Source organism: Aotus nancymaae, unplaced genomic scaffold (assembly GCF_030222135.1).
Source record: "Aotus nancymaae isolate 86718 unplaced genomic scaffold, 86718_ANA_hifiasm-v0.15.2.pri h1tg000108l, whole genome shotgun sequence".
In the NCBI taxonomy this organism is placed as follows: Eukaryota; Metazoa; Chordata; class Mammalia; order Primates; family Aotidae; genus Aotus; species Aotus nancymaae.
The window spans coordinates 3,342,294-3,365,814 of record NW_026988523.1 but is presented as its reverse complement, the minus strand read 5'-3'; the positions used below and the strand labels follow the sequence as shown (position 1 = coordinate 3,365,814).

Here is a 23,521-nt window from a genome sequence, read left to right as displayed (position 1 = left end):
TGCTTGTCAAAGATTCTGCGTGGCATGCTACCCTAGAACATGGCAAATAACATACAGCTGGAAGGTGCCAAGAGCAGAGTAGGTGACATAATTTTCCAGCACACTAAATGAAACTACCAAGGTAAAGCTACAGCAAGGTATTAAATGTTTTATCATAATTGTTTTCCTCTTAAATTAGAGCTGTCACCTGAAAAACACTTTTTATGATGATAGCATATCCATGTAGTTGATCTTCTTTACTTAAATTGATTATTTGCATTTCATGGAAGACTCAATACATATCAACACAAATATGTGCTTCCATGTGAAATGCTGAAGTGTTTTAAAGACAACAGCAGTTATATTTAGCATTCTGCTAATAAAAATTGAATTGTATTTTAAAAATAATTTTAGATTATTTTTAATTAAACCAATGTCATATAAATCCAGCTAGTTCAATTTTCAGTTTCATTATTTCCTTGTCCATTTCTTTGCACATCAATCAAGACCAGGAGCGGCTGCAATGAAGCAACAATGTTGGAAACCAGAGGCTAAAATTAGATTATCAATGACATTTACTTATATGTTAAAGGCTGAAGTTTCAGGGCACAGCATTTTCTCCTGAAAGGAGACACTCCCCCATCACTGTAATGCAGACTTGTGTTACCAAGTTACATGCATATTACATCATTGGGTAGTAAAACTGACCCAAAATAGAAAGTGAAACAAAATACCTTTTCTGCCAAGAGAAAGGCTAAAGACAAAATTAAATAATGGACTTGTTTTCACAAGATTATTTTGACTAGAGGCTTCCTAATTAGATGGAGATGTTTGTTCAAGAGAAGTAGTAGGACCAAAGAGGAAGGAAGTAAAATGTAGCGGACGTGAAGGGGGGAAAGGAGTCTAGATTTTCTCCCATCCCCCCACCTCCCCTGGAACGTTCTATAATACTAATCATCAGGAAGCAAGACAGTGTGGAACATGTCGAGATTGTTTCTTTTTTGAGTATACAAATGCTTTATTTGAACAACCCCAAAAGCTAAATTATTTGTTTTCCTTGATACACAGAATGCTAATGTCATCTTGTGATGAAAAAAAAACACCATTTTTGCCTAGGATGTTGTGAAAGACAATTTTTACAAATATTGATTCAGGCAAGCTGTCTTTTATGCCTTCTGTTTTCATGCATGCTTGTACAATTTAGATATATGCAAGCAGATTTAAAGCATGTTTCCTGATATTTCACTCTTTTTTCAGAAAATCCACCGAGTTTGTGCATATCTCATCAGAGTATGTGCATGATACCATTACTGAAAACATGTACCTATTATATCATAAATAATTTTGAGACATACATTGTATCCCTTCTCCCTCCATCCCTATCTGTACTACAAGGGGCACCTGGAAGGAGAGCAACCCCGTCCTAAATCACCACTGCGCAGTCCATCATTCATTCGCACTGCTTTTCAGGAGTGTCTGTTGCTATGCAGTGCAAACATCCACACGGGGATGCACTGCTCTGGGAAGCCTTCCTGCTTCTCCTGGCCCAGCACCACCAGCCCACTCTTCCTTATGAGGCTCCGGAGGATGTCCATGTCCCGAGTCACACTGCTGTCAGAGAGATCGAGGATACAGCCCTCACGGGCCACATTGTCCTTCAGTATGATGACGCCATTTTCTTTCAGGCCATCTCGGCACCGGGAAAGAAATGCAAGAAGGTCCTTATCAGTCAGGTGCCCTACAAGGGGGACCAGGTGAATGGGAAAATAGGATGAAATGGTGGAGAGGATGGAAGATGAGTGGGGAAGAACACAGCTAAGAATCAGGAGACTATTTGTTCACTCATTCAGGAGTGATTTAATAGCCTCGTTTAGTTACAGGAGGCTTTGAAAATTTAGATAAGAGGACACATATCCTCTTAGAGAAGACCCTGTCCCCTGTCTATAAAATTCATTATCTTATGTAGCCTGTCAACTTCATAGGCTTGAGATAAATTATTGTCTACCCCACGAGTCCCTCCATGTCCCCTGGAGAACCCCTCTATAACCACTTCTTTGTGTGACACACACGCATACTCCAAAATCAAATTCATGCTGTCTCATTTCCTGGAGATTTAAATCTAAGAATGTCTAGTTCTGCCAATAAATGGGGATTAACCTTTTTGACTGCACTTTTAAAATTTTTTCAAGTATTTACATTTCTTCGGGGATTTAGGTTGGTCCAAAGGCACTCGCTCCATTTAGGTTGGTTCAAGAACCAACATAAATCCTAGGAGAAACGTAATTTTCTTGTACAGAGAATGTCAGGGGAGAAATCTGGAGGATCAAAGTTTTGTGGGAGTTCACATGACACATAAGGCTAGCTAAGTGCTCGTAGTACTACAGCTAACTCTTCCCTTGTGCTCTCATTCTCTGGCTAAGAAGGGGAGAAGAGCAGAGGCAAAACCATGCAGGACTAACCAGAGACCCACTGAATCCAGATGACATCATATCTCCTGAAGGGGGGTGTGAATTCCTGCAGGCTGTAGCAGTGGTAGCTTTCTACTTTGTCACCTTTGATCTGCAGATAGTTCTGGGCTTCAAGGAGGAAAGATTCCGTCATATCCACCAGCTCCACACTGTTGAAAACAGGCAATAAGACGTGTTTGCTGACCCTTCCTATCCCGGAGCCGCAGTCCAAGGCACAGTCTGTTCCAGCTCTCCCAGGCCCCTGCAGAAAGGCACCTTGATACCTCAAGTGCAGAGAACCATCCTTGAAACTTGCACACCCTAGTTACCTCTTTAAATCAACTTTATTAGGTAAACTTCATGCAATAAAATGTACCATTTTTTGTGTACAATTTGACGATTTTGGACAAATTTATATAGCCATGTACCCACTACGACAATCAAGATATACATTCAATTATCTTTTCAAAAAATATTGAAACATTTCCAGTTCTGCTTTATTTATTTATCCAAATAATTATAAATGAGATTTTTAAAAATAATATCTTAGATTTAAATACTTGGCAATTTTCTCCAAAAAATGAGCCATTGATAGCCCTATGAAAACCTTAATGACTGTAAATTTGAGACAAATCCACAGCTAAATGGTTCTGCACTATACATTACTGCCGTGTAAGCAAAAGAGAACCGAGCAGTAAGAACCTTTCTGAGTTTTAAAATTACTTTATGGATTCATTCAGTGGAAACATTTCAGTTTGGGATAATTGAATTTTATCTTTTCTAAGCTAATTTTGAAGGCTCTGAATTACCTAATCCTCTTGGGTTGATGGTAAGTTTGGAAACCTGAGCTGGACAATGCTAACTGTTCCATTCTCAAGTCAGGATTTTATTTCAAATACAGCCCTGATGGCACGCAGCAAGTTCACATGGATAAAGGGTAGTTTCAGCAAAGTTTCCTTGTGTCCTTTAATGCTAACGGTTGTTTTCTGGGTTTTTTTTTTGGTACCAGAAACTACAAGATTTATTGGGCATGAAACTCTAAAAATGGTTTTTTAAGTAGGTCTGTGCATTAATGAACTGGGGGTGAGGGAATTGGAAGGTGGTGGGGGTAAGGAGAAATCAGCCAAAGCAAACTTTCTCAAACTTGCTTCTGTAAAATTTAAAAAACTTTTCTGATTTATGAAAATTCAGCTGTTCTAAATTATTTGGTCATAATTGGGATAGCTGCTGAAAAGGTTTTGTGTTAGAAATTACAGTAACAAGATACTTGAAGTTGCCAATCAAGATCTCAAGGGAAAAGCCTACTCTTGATTTCTCAGGAACTAAGAATAAAAAAAAAAAATTGGCTAAGGATCAAAGGTGAAGTACAAACAGAGGGAAACATCAGAAAAGCAGCTTTCCAGTCACCCAAATGGCCTTCGTTATGCTAGAAAAGTACAATGAAGACCAAAAAGTAAAGCAATTGTAGCTTCTTTTCAAATGAAGTAATAATAGCCACAATGATTAGTTATACATAACAAGCTCTTAGCTATAATAATTATGATAAAAAAACTCCAAAATATAGATTATTATCCTCATTTTGGAGATGAGAAAACTCAGATTTCTAATATCTCATAGTCAATGGCAGAATTAGAATTTGAAATAGGAACTGTCTGAATCCAAAGCCAGTTCTACATTAGGGATGTCACCTCAAGTGATAACTCTGATTCCCTTGGTAGTGTCTGTCTAATGCTGTGTTAAAAAGAATTATAAGACTTCATTTAGACTCAGCAGAAAAGAGATCTATGATTGATTAGTGATGTCTGTCTCGAGCATGAGAAGAAGTGGTAGTATATTGCCATGCATTTGCCATTTCTACTTAACACTACGCCACATGTCACATTCAAATATAATTTAGACTGAACTAATTCAGAAGAAGGCCTAGGCATGAATCATGTAAAAGAAGCCTCTTCTAGGTGAATTCATAACATAAAAAAATCAGCAGTATATAGAGAAATTATTTTAAGTTATTAGCAATGATTTTACTAAAAACGTGTGTGCTTAATAAGAGATTCTCATTTCAAATTTTTCTTTCTATTACTTGGCCCTAAAAGCCTCTATTGATCATGTTGCTCTCGTTAGTGCAGAAAGTGGTTTTAGAAGTAGAATCCTGGAATAATAAAGCACCATGAACTTTTTTGGACACCATGGCTACCTGAAACTGTGACTGTATTGAAACCTGATGCCCTTGAATGAATATGACTAGAACTACATACAATGTGTGATTTCAGAACAAGACGGTCTTTTTTTTCCTTTTTTTTTTTTGAGATGGAATCTCCCTCTGTCTCCAAGCTTGGAGCACAGTGGCGCAATCTCAGCACACGGCAATATCCCCCTCCCAGGTTCAAGCAATCCTCCTTCCTAGGTATCCCCAGTAGCTCAGATGACAGGTATGCACCATCATGCCCTGCTAATTTTTGTATTTGTAGTAGAAACCGTGTTTCACCATGTTGGCCAGGCTGGTCTTGAACTCCTGATCCCAGGTGATCCCCCTCAGCCTCCCAGAGTGATGGTATTACAGGTGTGAGCCACTGTGCCCAACCCATTTTGTTATTTTCATTTATTATGCCGTGTTTATGAGTTCATATAAACTAGTAAAACACTATTAGAAATTTCAGTTTAGTTTGGATTCTGCTTATGTATTTTTTTTTGAAGAACATTATTTTAGGTTTATCCAGTGGAGTTAAAACCTAAAACGAAAGGGCCTTGTGTCACTATAAAAACTATAAAATATAACAAGTTAGTAGACCCAGATTTTTTAGCTATCCAATCTCTGAGAAATGTCAAATAATAAATACCATCAAATAAATACTGATGACTTTTTATGAATTACTGCTTTCACTCACTAGAAGGCTAAAACAGGAAAGTTATTGACTATAGCATTGACATCATCTTGGTATCATTTGTTTATTTGCTAAAGTAAATACAGTTGCAACTAGTTTAAACACCTTTTCCCACTGTCTCGTGTCACTGTGTTGAAAGGAAAGCAAAACTTCAAATTAAACAATCTTTCGTTTCACAGTTGACACAAGAATGAGTCATGTCAGATACTCATAGTCCCTAACTCTTTGTATCTTGACCTGAATGCTAATCTAGCAGATTACGGTGTGAAGGTCAAATTACCAAAATATCATTCCTTAAAAAGGACTGTATTTGTACTTAGAAGTCACAGCTTTACAATGAGCCTTGTCTACTAAGAAGGACTCCTTATATTTGTTTCAAAGGAGCAGGCTGCCTCTTTTCCAACATAAATATGCTAGTGCAAGGCTGTTTCCTTTCCCAGGTCTGTGGGCGTGCTTATGGGCTCTGTCTGACCAGCATCCCTGTGGTCAGCTTGGCATTCCACACAGAGTGACAAGACAGCTGGATTACTAACTAAGCTTCTGAAATACTTTGGGATCAAAGTCAGCCTCACCATGAGGCAAGCAGGAGGGATTGCTTTCAGCCAGACTGGAGGAGAGTTGAGGTCTATGGTCCACCAAATAAATAAGTAAATAAATAAATAAATAAAGCAAGGATTTCTTAGCTTCAAATGGAAAAAATATGTTGTGATTAAGAGCAGGAAGTTTGGTGTCAGGCAGACCTGGCTGGGCTTAATTCCCTGTTCTGTCTCTTACCAGCTGTGTAATCTTGACAACTTATTTAACCTCTTCAAGCCTCAGTTTCCACAACTGTAAAAACAGAGCTAATAATAGCACTTATCTCCAAGAATTGGCATGAATGAGATAATGCTTCTAAAATGCTTAGCAGCTTGACTCTCTCAGGACCAGCATTCAGTGAAACCAGTCAGCAGCACTGATTTAGAAATATTCCAAGTTAACCTAACCTGTAAATATCCATGGTCTTCATCCCTAGACTTCCTAGTCTTTTATGGTTAAAGCTGATGTCCAGACACTTTGGCCCCCATAGATACCTCATCCTGATCACATTTTTTCTACTGTCAGGCTCTGGACTCACACACTGGGTGCTCCAGGAAGATTGGATTTGAAGTGAACTTCACCTCAACGCTAGAGATATTGATGTTTTGCTACTAAATCAGGTGATGACCTAACCCCGTGGCCTAATGTTTATGTTTCTTTTATTAGAGTAAAATGGGCTCCAAATTTCAAACCAATGACTTTGTAATGTATTGGAACAAGACCTGTTACCAACTAGACCTTTGCATCCTTAATATAACTAATAGCAACTTTATCTTGGGGGTTAAGTCTTTTCTAACAACTAAATGAAGTTCCTCAAAATACAATGAATACATTATATGAAAGCCTGTTATTAGTAGTAATAGCAATAAATTAGATTTATTGGGTACTAATTTTGTGCACTAAAACAGGTACCTGACATATATTATCTTGTTTGATCTCCACATTATCCTGTGAAGTAGCTTCTATTGTTGTGCCCTAGTCATAAGTGAGAAAACTGACACTTGGTGCATTTAAGTAACAAGCTCAAAGTTGCTTATACATTAAGTAGAAGAACTGAGATGGCCTTAAAGCCCAAAATTTTGACCCCTACAATATACTGTTTGTCTTCATATGATATGAAAGTAAGGAAGTAAGGGTTGACTCAATGCAAGACTACAAAAGGATAACATTCTTTCAAGGTAAAATCAAAACTGTATACAAAATAGTATAAAAGGATTCTACTTTCATTGTTTTTAAACTGGACATACTCATGTATTTCCTTCCTACATCTCATTTTTATTACAGGGAATCAATAAGTCAATCCAAGATCCCAAAGGGCATGATCTCTCATCAATCATTTGAGTATCAAATGTTTATGAGACTCTAAAAGAGATGTCTTCTTTATTCCCAAATTTTATATCAGCACTGCTAATTCACCTTCCTCTGAAGCATGTAAGATTGGTTGGCAATAGGAGGGTGAAATGCCAAGTGGGATAAACCAGTGATACGACATTTATCATATCATAAATAGTTCATCCTTTCTAAACATCTTAAAACTGGATTTCAGGCTGAACTCTTGACTGAACCATATAGCTTAGTCGTGACTTAAGTAACAACACAGAGGAATATGAGCTCAATGTTTGCAAGGACTTTGCCTTTTCATCAAGCTGTAGTTGAATAACTCACCCCAACAAATTTTCTAAGAAATTTCTGAGAGGCCTGGATGTCTGGGCTGGACAATTCAATGAAATTTCCCATCATACCCTCTTCTGTGGCTGGTACTTCCTGGTAGAAAAGTTTAGCTCTGGCATAGAACTGCATCTCACCATTGATGACTTGGCTTGTTAAAGCATACAATTTCACTGCAAATGAAACATTATTAATAGTTATTAATATTTATAAGATTTAAAAGCTTAGCCTTATGCATTGCATTTCCTTTTAAAAAGCCTATGAATTTGTACTATGGTTAAAAGAGCACTGGTTTGAAGTCAAAAAATTTGGGTTTGAATTTTGGCTCTGTGGCTTACATGCTATGTAATGCTGGGAAAACTTCCTATCTCCTCTGATCTTCAGAGATTACATCTATAAATGACAATTATGTAGCATTTTCATGATTTAATAACTAGTTTAATAAGCCCATAGCTATATCACTGTATTAAAATTTTTAACAGTGTTAACTACAATAAGATAAAGAATGTCATCAATTTTGTGGTGAATTTTATCTCTGAGCTCCAAATGTTTTCTGAGAAATTTCTCATTAAGCTTATAATAAAGTTTAATGAAAAAATTACTTCTAATCATAAGGTACGGGTAACCGTTTTTATATCTTTTTCAAGCAACACATATCCAAATATGTCTTCATACCAATATTACAGAAATGTCCTTGAGCTCTACATTGTGAAAATAAATTAGTAACAAGAGACATAATATTATTGTGCAGCCATTCTGACTAGGTAGTATGCCAGGCACATCCACATATAGTTTGTCATTTCATTATTTTCAAAAATGTATGAGAAAAATATGTGTTCCAACTTCTGAAGAATAAATGACAGTACATGTAAGTGTGTTTTGCAAACCAAAATTCACCCATGCAGATATAGAATATTTTCATCAGAAGACATTCATAATAAAATGATAAGCAGTAGATTAAAGGATGAAACTTCCAGTTCAAGATCGTAGGCTGAGTACATGCATTTGTCTTCTCTCCCTCCCAATATTCCCTGAGAATTCTCTTAAAACACTAAACCCATAATAGTGAGGAAAATGAGAGGATCTCACTGATGGATTCATGATTCCAATAAATTTCTGGAAAACAAAAAGCAGATGGAACAAAGCTAAAGAATTTGCAGACCAAAATAGTCGCAAGAGGAAATTACATTCCAGACTTAGAATCAACAGGAAGGCAAGTGTAAGAATGAGAATGAAAGCCAAAAAAAAAAAAAAAGCATTAATCAAAACTCTGTCTAGAGAACAACCACGTGAAAAGACAAGTGCACCCTCCTAAAAGCAACAGACAGCACAGCTGTAATCCTAGAAAAGGAAAATGTGTCTTAAAAAAGAATAGATACATTGCCTAGGAAGAGCTGGACCAGTTAGCATTAAAATTTTAGGACACTGCTCATTTTCACATGTAGAAGACTCCAAGTGCTATCACTTACTCCCACTCGTCAGAGTCTGGTAAAATCTACCTGCACATGTAGGGCTTCTTGTCTTCCTCTCTATTTAGGGGACAAGCACAAAACAAAGGAAAGCCTATCCATTGCCTAGAATCATTTACCTTGTTGTTTATTCTTAAATGTGGATAAACAATGATCTGCAAACACATGAGAATAAAGTAGCATCCTGAAAAACAAAGATTCAGATAAATATAATTGAACTCAGAGAAAACAAAAATAGTTCCAGAAATAGATGAGAATTTAAGGCAAAATAAAACAAAAACCTCACATTATCTTTGAAGAGATATGAGAACAGGCACATCCATAAATTAAAGATAAGAGTCTGAGAAGATGATAATTAAAAGAACAATAAAGAATTCTTAGAAACTGAAGTTTTGATAACCAAAAATTTTAAAATATAAAGTTGAAGAAATTTCCAGAACATAAAACAAAAAGACAGATTTGCAAAACAGAATTAAGAAGACTAGACTTACATAAGCAATTCAGAAGGCCCAACGTCAAGCTAATTAGAATTATAGAAAACTAATAAAATGAAGGGAAGAAAATCATTAAAGAAAGTAATAGAAGAAAATTCCTTGGAGCTGAAAGCAACTGTAAGATCCAACAAAGTGCTGAGCTGCATAGATTTTTTTTAAAGCCACATTTAAGCACATCTTTAAGACATTTCAAAACAGAAAGAGTAATAAGAAGATCTAAAAGTCATTTAGAGGAGAAAGAGTGGTTGACCTTCAAACAGGGTTGCCAGATTTAGGAAAAAAAATAGGACACACAGATTTGAACGTTAGACAAATAATGAATAATTTATTAGTATAAGTATTCCTGAAATATTACACATCCCAGGGTAAAAACTTACACTAAAAATTATTTGATGATTATGTTAAAATTAAACTTAGCTGGCATCATGTATTTTATTTGGCAACTCTGTGTTCATAAGACTAGAATCAGGCTTATATCACAGATCTCATCAGAAATACTGGAAAACAATGACAGTGCCACCAATATTCAGAGATCAAATTTTTTGAAATCAAATTTAATACCCAGTCAAATTGTCAAAGAATATTTACCTCCTATAGATTCATTCTTCAGAAGATTCTTGAAGCTATATTCCAGCCCAATGAGGGTTACAATCAAAAGAAGATGCATGACGAAAGATGACGTAATTAACCAGGAATCCAAGGAAAAGAAATCCCAAAATGACAGATATGTATCAAATCTGGAAAGAAATCGGTTTATATTACAAGACAAAGCATAGGCTTCAAAAATAATATCTTTAAGTAGAATGAGCTAGATCCAAGGCAATAGAGTAGGCAAGAAGCAAGGAGATATTAGAAATATTCTAAGGAAGACATATTTGTAATCTAAACCACCAAAAATAAAAGATAATTGAAAGCTCCAAGAAAAATATACAGTGGTTCAAAAATGTTATGATCAGGGCATGAAGCAAGCCAAAATATGGCATAAATTTGAGTAGAAAAAATCAAAAAGAAAAATACCTATTTCACTTTAACTAAGAGCATTTTTCTTCAAATAATCCTAAGACTAACACATGGGACAGTGTTCAGAATCAAACAATTACATAGTTCCAAATTTGATTCTAAAAGTTAAAAATCTAAAAATCACCACTTATATTACTATGACTATGTTCCATCTATGGAGTTACATGGGCATTTTCCAACTTGGAGACACTGGAGCCAATGTTTGTACCCTGAATCACCATGAATTTGCTGAAAGGGATAACAAGAACAAGAATCAGTTTCCATGTAGTACATTATTTTCCAGAGACCAGCAATATTATTTATATCCTTCATGCATATTAATATTATGCATAGATTTTAAAAATACAAATATTTTTAAAGTTTTAATAAATACATAGAAGCTTTTTTGCCATTTTATACACAAATTAGCTACTAATTGAGAAAATATAACATTAAAAGGATGGTCCTTATGTTCAAAAACATTGAGAACCATGGACCTACACCAGTCTCCCTTCCCTAGCACTTGGTAAAGTGTTGTGTACACAGCAAGTGGCTTAGTAAGTGTTTATAAATCAGACATCACCAATAATATGACTGTTCCAAATTCTGGATGCCTCAGAAAATCAGGCTAGGAAATCACAGCTCACAGAGGCTGCCCAGGGTTGGATGCTGCTCTGAGATCATTGGCAAGCCATAGCCCAGGGCTCTTTTGATCCAACCAAAGCAGCAAAGCAGCCACACTCATCATCACCTGCTTAAGTCAACTGGTTGGTGCAGTCTATTAAAACCCTTCATCTAGAAATAGGAATGGTCCATTATGCTAGCAACATTTAGACCACAAGTGAATGCCAATCTCAGCAGGCATCAGACTCAATAGGTGGGCTTTTATGGTTATGGGCTTGAGTTCTCATTTTCACCTAATTGACAGCAGCATTTCACTAAAAAAAGATATATGAGGTGTCATGTTCAGCCCCAGGTTCTCCCCTCCTGATAGCTTCTGCAATTGTGCATATTGACTCAGATAATTCACCAGCACATGGCTTTTTACTATAGAAATATATATACTGGCTAATTAAAAAGTTGCAGTGTCTCTGTGAAATTTGGGGTAGTTCAAGACAAAAACTAGACACTATTTGTTTTTGATTTAATGTAGTATTTATTGCTTGACCTACATTTTGAGTTGAATTCCCAAGGACCTTCCAACTGGTTACTTGTAGTGAAAAGAAAAATAGAGTACAAGTTTATTTACTCTGAAGGAGAATAAAGATGAAATTTTGGGAAAAGGTTAATATCCAAGAGAGTTTACATTGAAAGACAATTTATTCATAATTCAGTTGTTAAGCCCTAATACAACATTCAGGAAATAAGCATAAAGCTCAATCTCTCTCATGGAGATTACAACCTAGCACAGGGGAGTTAATTCATATGGCTGCATGCTCAAAGAATAGTACAAAAAAATGGCTTTGGCCTGCAGCAGATGCCTGCAAGTAGCAGCAAGAAGACTCCAAAAGACCTTAACCATGAAGTGTACTTTTGATTTGGGTTATCAAAAACAAAAATCAGCAGGAAAGAAATGTCACATGGTGTGAATTATCTGGAGAAAATTCAGAATTTTCTAATGCCTCCCTTGAGAATATCTTTTGCAGGTAACAAAAGAATTTTGTTGCTTAAGGTCTCAACTTCTGACTCTAAGATGCAAAGAAGTAAATTTACTTTGAGGAAATGTGCTATTTGATGACTTTTTCTGTTTTCGATATAAAAATTTTGAGAAAAACAGAATGCTCACTCAAAATCTTAATCTAGACTTGAAAGGAAGTATTGATCCAGTGTCAGAGATAGAAACAACAGCTCAAGGCAATATTATTCAAGTTGGCAATAAAATGAAGACTTTCTGACAAACAGGAATTTTTGTTGATAGCTACATGCTTATTTCTGCTGAATATCCTCTCTCCTTTCTTCTTTTTTTAAATGGTTGAATATAGCTATTTTTAAATGCCTATGTATTCCAGCTGTTACACCTGTTTGTCAATTAAAAATTGATCTAAAATTCTCCAAAAGATATGTAAATTAGGTTTAGACAGTAATTTTGAAATTATTTGGGTCTGATAATATTTGATCAAGTTAGGCCTTTGTAACAGGAAAAAAAACCCAATTAGTAGATGCCCCCATGAAGGGTAAGACCTTCCATAAAAGAGATTTGCAGGTGAGCCCTTCTCAATTTAGCCATTAAAGAAGTAACAGTAAAACCGGAAAAAAGGAAGGAAGAGAGGAGGGAAGGAAGAGAATGAAGAAAGAAAAGGAAAAAGAGGGAGGAAGGAAAAAGTTGGAGTAAGATATCCCGGATTTGTTTGCCAGCTCTGACACTAATTTGTTTTATGAGCTTGAAGAGGTTACATAACTTGTGTGAGCCTCAGCTTTTTCCTTATAAAGAGGTAATGATACCTGTGTTAGGCTTTTCTTGTGTTACTAGAAAGGAACACCTGAGACTGAATAATTTATATAAAAAAAAGAAGTGTTTAATTGGCTCATGGCTCTGCAGACTGTACAAGAAGCATGGCACTGGCATCTCCGAAGATTCTGGGGAGGTCTTAGGGAGTTTTTACTCATGGCAGAAAGTGAAGCCAGAGCAGGCATGTCACATGGCAGAGCAGGAGCAAGGGGAAGGGTGGGGTTTTTAAACAACCAGATCTCATAAGAACTCACAAGAAGGACAGCACCAAGCCATGAGGAACCTGTCCCTATGGCCCAAACACCTCCCACCAGGCCCCACTTCCAACATTGGGGATTATTTTCATTTTTTTGATTTTTTAAAGACAGAGTCTTGCTCTGTCACCCAGGCTGGAGTGCAATGGCATGATCTTGGCTCGCTGCAACCTCCACCTACTGGTTTCAAGTGATTCTCCTATGTAGCTAGGATTACAGGTGCCCACCATCATGCCCAGCTAATTTTTGTATTTTTAGTAGAGATGGGGTTTTGTCATGTTGGCCAGGCTGGTTTCGAACTCTTGACCTCAGATGATCCACCCACCTCAGCTTCCCAAAGTGCTGGGATAACAGGCATGAGCCACTGCACCCAGCCTGGGGATTATATTTTAACATGAGATTTGGGTGGGACAAATATCCAAACCATGTTATTCTGCCCTGGGCCTCCAAATCTCATGTCCTCACATTTCAAATTCACTTCTCAGTAGTTCCCCAAAGTCTTAACTCATTCTAGCATTAACTCAAGTCCCAAGTCTCAAGTTGCAAGTCTCATGTGGAGATGAGTACCTTCACCTACAAGCCCATAAAATCAAAACAAGTCATTTACTTCCAAGATACAATGGGGATACAGATACTGGGTAAACATTCCCATTCCAAAAGGGAGAAATAGGTCAAAGGAAAGGGGTTAAAGGTTCTTCTCAAGCTTGAACCCCAGCCAGCAGGGCAGTCATTAAATCTGAATTCTCCAAAATAATCCTTCACTCCATGCCCCACATTTTGGGCACACTGATATGAGATGTGGGCTCCCAAGCTCTTGGGCAGCTCCCCTCCTGGGCTATTTCATACTGAAGTTGTAAGCTGCTGGTGGGTCTGCCATTCTCAGGTCTGGAGGCAGTTGGCTCCCTTCTGACAGCTCCACTAGGCAGTGCCCTAATGGGGAATCTGTGTGGGACTTTCAACCCCACATTTCTCTTCCACATTAGTAAAGGTTATCTCAGTTTGGGGGCTCCGCCTTTGCAACAGGCTTCTTCTTGGGTGCCCAGGACTGCCCATATATCCTCTGAAATCTAGAGGCTTGGCAGCCTCTGCCACTCTTGCACTCTGTGCATCCACAGGCTTAACACTATGTGGAAGCTAACAAGGCTCACAACTTCTGTCTTTCAGAGCAGACACCTCAGCTTCACCTGGGCCCCTTTGAGCCACAGCCAGAGCTGGAATGGGATGTGGAGAACAGTGTTCTGAGGCTGCACAGGTAGCAGGGCCCTGGGCCTGGTCCCCTGAAACCATTCAGTTTTCCTATGCTTCTGGGTCTGTGATAGGAGAGGCTGCTTCTTAGATCTCTGAAATGCCTTCCAGACCTGTTCCCCTTTATCTTGGCTATTAGCACCTTCCTCACTTGTAGTCATGCCAATCTCTCTAGCAAGAGGTGGTTTCACAACTTGCTTGGATTCTTCCTCGGCAAAAGCTTTCTTTGCCACGTGGCTATGCTGCAAATTTTCAACTTTTATGCTGTGCTTCCCCTTTAAATATAATTTCCAAGTTTAAGTCATTTCTTTGCTTCCAAATCTTGGTTAAGCTGTTAGAAGCAGCCAGGCTGCATCTTGTATGTTTTGCTGCTTAGAAATTTATTCCACCAGATATGCTAAGTCATCACTCTTAAGTTCAATCTTCCAGAGATCCCTAGGACACAGATACAATGCAACTAAGCTCTTTGCTAAAGCATAACAAGGGTGACTTCTACTCCAGTTCCCAGGATGTTTCTTATTTCCATCTGAGATCTCAGCAACCCAGCCTTCACGGTTCATGTCACTATCAGCATTTTGGTCACAATGATTTAACAACTCTAAGAAGTTCCAAATTTTTCTTCATCATCTTGTCTTCTTCTGAGCCCTCCAAATTCTTCCAACCTCTCCCCATTACCCAGTTCCAAAGTCACTTCCACATTTTCAGGTATCAGTTGCTTCCATATTTCAGGCATTTCAGGAGCAATGCTCTACTCATCAGTACCAGTTGTCTGTGTTAGGCCATTCTCGCATTGCTTTAAAGAAATAACCTAAGCCTGGGTAATTTATAAAACAAAGAGGTTGAATTGGCTAATAGTTCTGCAGGCTGTACAGGAAGCATGGCACTGGCATCTGCTCAGCTTCTGAGGAGGCCTTAGAGGACTTTTACTCATAGGCAAAAGTGAAGCAGGAACAAGCACATCACATGGCAAGAGTGGGAGTAAAAGGTGGGGTGAAGTACCACACAATTTTAAACAATCAGCTCTCAGGAGAACTCACTCATTATTGTTAAGGACAGCACCAAGGCATGAGGGATCCATCTTCATGACCCAAACACTTCCTACCCGGCCCCGCCTCCATCTTCATGACCCAAACACTTCCTACCTGATCCCGCCTCCATCTTCATGACCCAAACACTTCCTACCTGATCCCGCCTCCATCTTCATGACTCAAACACTTCCTACCTGATCCCGCCTCCATCTTCATGACCCAAACACTTCCCACCCGGCCCCACCTCCATCTTCATGACCCAAACACTTCCCACCTGATCCCGCCTCCATCTTCATGACTCAAACACTTCCTACCTGATCCCGCCTCCATCTTCATGACCCAAACACTTCCCACCTGGCCCCGCCTCCATCTTCATGACCCAAACACTTCCCACCCGGCCCCGCCTCCATCTTCATGACCCAAACACTTCCCACCCGGCCCCGCCTTCAACACTGGGGATTACCTTTCAACATGAGATTTGGGTGGGACAGATATCTCAAATATATCAGAACCTATCACACAAGGTTGATAGGATTATTAAATGAGATAATGCATGTGAAAACACCTAGTATGGTGCTTAACCTAGAGTAGAAGCTCAATAAATGCTACCCCTACCCTCCTCATTCTATTTTTCACCCACAGTGGGTGGGGAGAGGTGGGAATTTATCAGTGTTTCTGGTGAAATCCAAGGTTTAAATGTTCCAGGATACTAGAAAGCTGTCATTACCAAGTCTCTGAATTGCGCAGAGAAACCCTCTAGGTTTTACTTGTTCCCTGTAGGCTTTAAGTGTCTGGTGTTTCTTATCTCTAAAATAGGACATTGCCTATTCTATTTTTTTTTTTTTTAAAGAAAAGAAAAAAAAAGAATGAACAAGAGGAAGAAAAAGGAAGAGAAAGAGGGAGAGAGAACGGGCATATTGCTTTATTGCCCAGGCTAGAATGCAGTCTAAAAATGGGAATTGAAAACCTCTTTTATGCCAATAATTGTGCTTGACAATGGAGACAGGAAGGAATAAGGGAAGAAAATAACAAACAAGCAACCAACCAATATTTCATTTAAACCTGTGAAATGCTATGCAGTTATTGAGGAGTGATTTACTTGCAATTATGTAGTCACTTTTGGAATAGGTGTGATATGGTACTGATAAGAATGTGTGTTTTGTGTATTTGAAGTGGAGAATTCTATAAATGTTTATTAAGTTTACTTGTTCTGGGTCTGAATTCAAGTCCTGGATATCCTTGTTAATTTTCTATCTCGTTGATCAGTCTAATATTGACAATGTGATGTTACAGTCTCCCACTATTATTGTGTGGGAGGCTAAGTCTCTTTATAAGTCATTAAGAACTTGTCTTATGTATCTGGGTGCTCCTGTATTGGGTGCGTGTATATTTAGGATCATTAGCTCTTCTTGTTGCATTGATCCTTTTACCATTATGTAATGTCCTTCTTTGCCTCTTTTGATCTTTGTTGCTTTAAGGTCTATTTTATCAGAGGTGAGAATTGCAACTCCTGCTTTTTATTTATTTATTTATGTTTGCTCTCTGTTTGGTTGGTAAATCTTCCTCTGTCCCTTTGAGTCTTTGTGTATCGTTGCATGTGAGATAGGTCTGGATACAGCATACCGATGGGTTTTGACTTTTTATCCAGTTAATAATATATATGAGTTTAATACTGCCATTTGATACTAGCTGGATATATTTTTGGAAAGGCTGATACTGGTTGTTCGTTTATATGCCTATTCTAAAAGTTGTATGGGGCTTTTTTTATTTTCTACTGAGGGCTAGTTTAGTGTTTCCTGACTTCTAAATTAGGGAAGGACAATCTACTTTCTCAAATTCAGCAAGAGATCTATCCCCTACCTATGTGCTGAGTGTCTTCCTAACTCTCTATACTTTCTTGAACTCTCTTTCTGACTACTATTAAATCTGAGAAGGCCAGAAGTCAAGTGGAGATACTGAAGACAGATTTTTCATGATGAGATTTGACTCAGCAGTCCCCATGCTTCCTTTGCATCTCTGTAGAATTTCATAGTGGTCTCTATCATTCTGTTACCACATTTTTAAAAAGTCTTTGTGTAGGTCTCTCTCCTACACTAAACTCTTCAGGATGAGGCTGTATCTTATTTATTTTGTAACCCTAGCACTTAACATTATGCTAACTTTATGACGGGCCTTCTTTGAATGTTCATGGAATAAAAACTGGCTTTTTGGTTTGACTAATATATAGTTTCAACAAAGAGCTGAATGGTTATAGGGCTTAACTGACTCAAGCGCACGTAAGTCACACCTTTGGTATCGTTTATGAAATACCTGTCCTCCCAATTAGGCATACTCAAATAATTAAAAAATAGTAACTATCATTGATCAAACATGTTAACATGTAACACATATGTAAAACATTTATATCAAACTGAATATGTAAGATAAACATTATATACCCATCCACAGAAGAAGAAACCAAAGCATTAAGAGGTTAACTAAATTGCCCAAGGTTAAGCAGCTGGAAAGTCATGTATCTGGGACTTGAACCTAGGTCCACTTAACTAGAAAACCTATAGGTCATCCATTTCATACTCTGTACCTAAAAATATATCTGCTAAATTAAAAGGAAAATTATATTTTCTTCATTGCGTGAAAGAGGAAAAAATGGTCTTGCAGCGTTTGTTTTGCACAGGTAACGATAAACATTTGAAAATGTATCACTGTGCAAGGAGTTGTGCAGCAGTGCTTATCAAAGGAACGAAATAAATTTTTGAAATACCAATAGCTGTATGGTAAGTTTTATTCTGGAAGTTCCAAGTGCTTTATAGGAAATGTTATTAACTCTGGCTTTTAACTTTGATGGCAAAGGGGTAGCTAAACAATCTACATCTTTGCCATCAAAGTTAAAAGCCAGAGTTAATTTCCTTCTCAGAGACTGATTCTTCTGAAAAGAGATCAGTGCAAGAGAGGATACCTCCTATGTGCCAGGCATTATGCTAGGTACTTTCGTGTCATCTCTTCACATTATCTCTCTTAATCTTAACAATGATTCTATAAGACTAGAATTAGAATCATCATTTTGTAGATGAGTAAGAGAATCTGAAAGACTTGGTAACTTAGTATCACATAGAAAAGAAACACTATAACCAGGTCCTAGCATGTGCCTATTTAAATGCAAAGCATCCTGGTCTTTCTGTTAATTCACATGGAACCATTGTTCTACACATGAAGTTGGGCTAAGGCTTTAACAATGTCTGAGAGTAATAGAGTTTGCTCAGTAATATAATTAATGAATATTCATTGACTTCTATGTGTTCAGAAATGTGGATCGCACTAGAAGAATCGCTGAGTGTTAACTTATCCCTCAATGATTGTTACTGAACATGGAGATGTTATCACGACATCTCCAGTTGGGCCCTTTGAGCACTGGTATACACACTGGAGGTTTATACTAACTTGTTTTCCTGTTCTATTTCCTGTTGGCTCATGAATAGCCACTTTTGGGAAATTTGTTCACACCAAGTTTCTAACAGAAATTTGGTTGGTGTAACTAAATTATATAAACCTACTTATTGGCCTGCCTGTCTTGATTATCTCAATAGAAAGCCACTGCTCTTCATAGGCTATGTTTGTTCTCTATTCCTGTCAAATCATAAAATATGGTAAAACTTCCATTGCTGCCCACATTAGTTAAGTTTTCATTTACATTGTATTATGCAGTGCTTAAAAAAAGATCATGGAGTTAGATCACCTGGGTTCTAATCCTGCTACTCAGCTCACCATCATAGGATCTTTGGCAAGTTACTTAACTCCTCTGGGTATCAGTTCTTCAAATATAATATGGGAAAAATAACAGCGCACTGAATAGGGATGTTATGAAAATGAACTGAGATAATATATCTCAGTTGCTAGTGATCAGATATACTTGTTCTCAGCAAAACACTGAGAACAATGGTGGGCTTGTTCTTTCTGAAGATCTGTTATGTTCAACAGCATAGCTGAGTCTTCCACTGGAGATTTTTAGTATGTATGTCTTTGCTGTTCCATGAATCTCTGAAGCTTGCTAGGGATGTTTCAGCAGATTTCCCCATGAATGAATGTCACCACATAGTGTGCTGGAGTGAGACTGGCTGCCTACTATAGGCAGTTGGAGAGAGGAAGGAAGGAAGGAAAGAAGGAATCAAAGAGTCTGGTTAGCCACCATTCTTTCCATATAATTACCCCAAACAACAAACTCTCTGTGCAGACCTTACAGGAGAAGTTCCCTAACCTTTTTGAAAGAAGGGCTTTATTTTCATTTCTATGAAGTCTTGAAATCATCAAGAGTAGAGGAAGCTGACTCTAAAACACCTCAACAGAGCTGGGGAGGAAGCATCTCTTTTGGCTAAGTTTTATTTTGAGACTGAAAAACATAATTAATACTGCAGCCTGAAAACTCTCATACTTTGAATTACGTTTACTGTCTTTGGTAGTGCCTGTTCTAGAGAAAGCTACATGTTGACTTTGAAAGAGGCCTGGCTCAGCAGAAGGAAATAAAGAAACTAATATTTACTGAGGAGAACGACTTTTACATATATACCTGCATTTAATCCTTCAAACAACTCTGCTACAGTTTTAAGAAAAATTATACTCAGAGGCTTCAGTAACTTGCAGAGGTTAGTTTTCTAGTAGTAACAATGCAAAAATTTGAACTCAGAACTTTGCTAATCTGCAATTAATTATTAGTAAAAAGCCATTTAATTCATTTAACCAATATTTATTGAGTTTTTCCTATGTGCCAGGAACCATGATAAATGCTAAATAGATACAGAAGAGGGAAAAATAGGTGAGTCTCTGTTTTCATGGAAATGAGAGTCCAATAGGTAAACTAATACATGCAAATGCATTCCATAAATATAAGTTATAACCTCCTGGAAAAAAAACTGAAGTTTAAATGAGTGAATCAAGGATTAAGGGATGCTTTCTAATTGAAGAAAAGTTGGACTGGCAGATAAGACTTACAGGCAGATTCATTTCTGAACATTCGGCTTCTGCCATTAGAGGAAAAAGCTGTAAAAATCTAAGTATTCACAGAACTGACAGCCTGATTTCCCTGCACCCTTAGTGTAAAAGGATTACACAATTATTTGTAGATTTGCATCCATTATCACATTATAAAATCCTGAAGAATGGAATCCTTTCTAATGCAGAGTATTTTGACAATAATGAAATTCCATAAATGTCTCTTACATTGAATATGACTGAATTGATAAAAAATAAGAACTGTCTGGTATTTTTATCTCTAAAATACAGTATTTTTCCCTGTGGCAGAAACATTTGCTAGTGATCAGATATACTTGTGCTCCCTTCATATTGCCCAACATTCTTGTAGTTCTGGTCAGTGAATTCTAAACAGATGTAATAGATGTCCCTTAGGGCTGAAGTATTTAAGAGTTAGTAGACAAAACTTTGGCTGCTCTCTTTGGCTGCTCTCTTTCCTTGCCTGGTGACTACTGATGTTCCAGCTGGGAAAGCCTCTATCATCCTGGATCCCTGAATGCCTATGTGGAATATAATCTCCCCTCCACCTCCAATAATGCATGTTGAAAATGATAGCAAGAAAAAAAATAATTTTTATGTGTTCAGCTACCAAGATTCCAAGGTTAATTTGTTATTGCAGCATATCCCAGTCCATACTGACTAACCTAGCCCTCAATTTCTAATCATCAAAGAGGTACTGTGAACGAGGCTAGCTCTGTGACTCTCAGGGGAAACTGATTACGGTAAAATCATCAGGGTCAGAGCAAATAAGCAATGCCCATTTATGGAAAGCTGCAAATCAGTAAAATGAAGGCAGTGTTGGCTTGGAATAGAGTAATGGTTTTCAAACTGTGTTTATGGAACCTCACAGGTATTATAGAAGTGCCTCAGGAGACACTGGTAAGTCTAAGAGAACAGACCAAGAAAGGGACCCTGCCCCCAATTCTATGCAGGAAAGTTTCACTTTTTCCTGTATTTTACATTGGACTTCCATGGAATATTTTGTCAAAAACTTTGCCTTAACATGTTTTTTAAAGGGTGAAAATTATTGGCAAACCATTAGCATATTTACAAAGAAGAAAAACACAAAATCAAGATGATTTTATTGGATAAAAAAGAGATTGAGGCTAAATATAAATTATAGTCCACTGTGCCAAATTAATTTTCATCTGCTTTTCAGAAGGTACTATTATATTTAACTTTTTAATTCATCTTCAGCTGCTTTCAAAGGTAACTTCTTTTTCTCTCTAGTAAATATTTTTAAAGTTTGGCAGTCATCTGCCTGTTAATGACTCTCTTCTTAGCCATTGTAATTGATATCTTTCTCCGGTCTAATGAAACCAAGGCTACCAGGCTACTCTTATTGAGGTATGGCCTGAAGAGAGTCTCCAGAAAAGCAATGCCCTGCTAGTATATAAAGTGACTAGAACATCATCACCTTCCACATACACTGCTCTAGGTTTTTTCCTTTTGGATATGGATGAGATGTATTATACGTCCTAAAAGAATTACTCATGGGCAGTGTGGTCTACCAGAAAAAGCCCTGGACTTTGGTCTTTACTTTGGTATTACTCTATCTAGATTAAATATCATCATCTCTAAATTTTATTTCCCTCATTTGAAAAAGTAAAATGGAAGGAAGAAGGAGGGAAGGTAGACAGGAAAATAAATAAAGATAACTTACCCTATCTTTTCCATAGTATGACTATGAGAAACAAATTAAGTCATAGATGTAAAAAAGTTTTATAAGAAAGTTATATAAATATGAGATGAAGGTATTTGCATGTTTAGAATTAAAGATTCCTCATAAATGGATTTACAATAAGAGGTTTCAGTAGGCCGCTAACATTCAGTTGCCTGAATGCAATACAAAGAATTATGTAGCTGCTTCCACAGCTGGAAACCCTGACCACATCAAGTGCACAATGGGGCTTTCAGACGACCTTAAGAAAACAGACTGGCTGATACACAGTCTTCTTGCTTTCATTGGGGGAAAATATAAATCAAAGGGAGAAGGGTACTTTACTCTTTAATGGTAAGTTATTTCCTCCAGTGCTATTTAGGGTGCCCTGAAGTAACTGCTTTTACAGAGGCTGAGAAAAGTAGAGCAGACAAACCAGATAAGCTTTTCATTGCTCTATCGTCCAATTCTCTGAAAACTAGAGGAAATCACAAAAATGGAGACAGACTATTTTTCTCTTAATGTTCAAAAACCAAGCTGAAATCTGCTTCTTTTAGGCTCTCTGACTATTCTTGTGATTCAAGAAGGCCAGAGAGGATTGTAAGTGTGTACACAAGCACACACACATACCCAAGCACATTTTGATCTATTATTCAGCCTTTCTTTTTAACTCTTATTCAATATATTCATGCATTAATACTCTCATCTTTGAGTTATCAAATTTGCCCAGTTACAATTTTTTGTAACTATTAAACATGTCTGAGTTTTTATAAGCCTGATACTCAGGCAACACACACCCAGAGAAGCAAATCATGGTGCCTGAGGGTGCATGGAAATCCCAAAATAAAGTCCTGATTCTATTTTAGGCACTTAATCTTTGTATTCTCCATGAAAGAATTCCATTGAAACATTTCAGCCCATTGACGTTGGTTGTGGAGTTTTTATCTGAAAAGTGTCCTTGTTTTAAATTCTCCTCTAGAAGCCCCATGACCTCACACAATCCCTTCAGTCATTTCTCGTTTCTTAATCTAGTAGCTCCGACTCACTTACCCAGGGGAATTTTTTCCAGTAGGTAGAGATAGCTCTGAAAGAAGTCATTGCGAATGGCTTTGTGAAGGATAAAAGACATGCTATGTCGACAAAGTTCATCGTCGGTCTTCTGCCAGCGGGATCTAAAGGCAAAATGGGCTCCCAGGTGGGCCATGACAAAGGGGATAATAATGATTCCCACAGAGAAAGGAAGCTTGCCTTGCTGTTTCTTTGAATTAGCCTTCTCTTCCTAAATGAACTTGAGACTGTCATTTTAAACCAGTCCCCTGTCCATCTATATCAGGACAGGCTGTTATGGG

The 23,521-nt window shown here is 37.6% G+C and overlaps 1 protein-coding gene across 2 annotated transcripts; it reads right to left on the bottom strand.

Moving 5' to 3' along the window:
* Nucleotides 1-324: 324 nt before the first annotated feature.
* NTMT2 (N-terminal Xaa-Pro-Lys N-methyltransferase 2) lies at nucleotides 325-23,521 on the bottom strand. 2 transcript variants are annotated; one of them, XM_012444558.2, is made up of 5 exons: nucleotides 23,223-23,275; nucleotides 10,104-10,252; nucleotides 7,550-7,725; nucleotides 2,439-2,688; nucleotides 983-1,717 (listed from the first exon to the last, which is right to left on the bottom strand). In XM_012444558.2, exons 2-5 carry the CDS (start codon nucleotides 10,180-10,182, stop codon nucleotides 1,446-1,448), a joined length of 777 nt encoding a protein of 258 aa, XP_012299981.1. In that variant the 5' UTR covers nucleotides 10,183-10,252; nucleotides 23,223-23,275; the 3' UTR covers nucleotides 983-1,445. The 2 variants fall into 2 exon arrangements, with proteins under 2 accessions (XP_012299979.1, XP_012299981.1); XM_012444556.2 differs by lacking the exon at nucleotides 10,104-10,252 and having other exon boundaries at nucleotides 325-1,717; nucleotides 23,223-23,521.

What these genes read in the sequence shown, in the direction of transcription:
- NTMT2 (XM_012444556.2), bottom strand. Translation starts at nt 23,376, where the DNA reads ATGGCCCACCTGGGAGCCCATTTTGCCTTTAGATCCCGCTGGCAGAAG. An exon ending in TTCTTAGAAAATTTGTTGGG is followed by an intron (nt 2,689 to 7,549) that starts GTGAGTTATTCA and finishes GCCTTTCTGCAG; the next exon opens with GGGCCTGGGAGAGCTGGAAC. An exon ending in CTGGATTCAGTGGGTCTCTG is followed by an intron (nt 1,718 to 2,438) that starts GTTAGTCCTGCA and finishes TCCCCCTTGTAG; the next exon opens with GGCACCTGACTGATAAGGAC.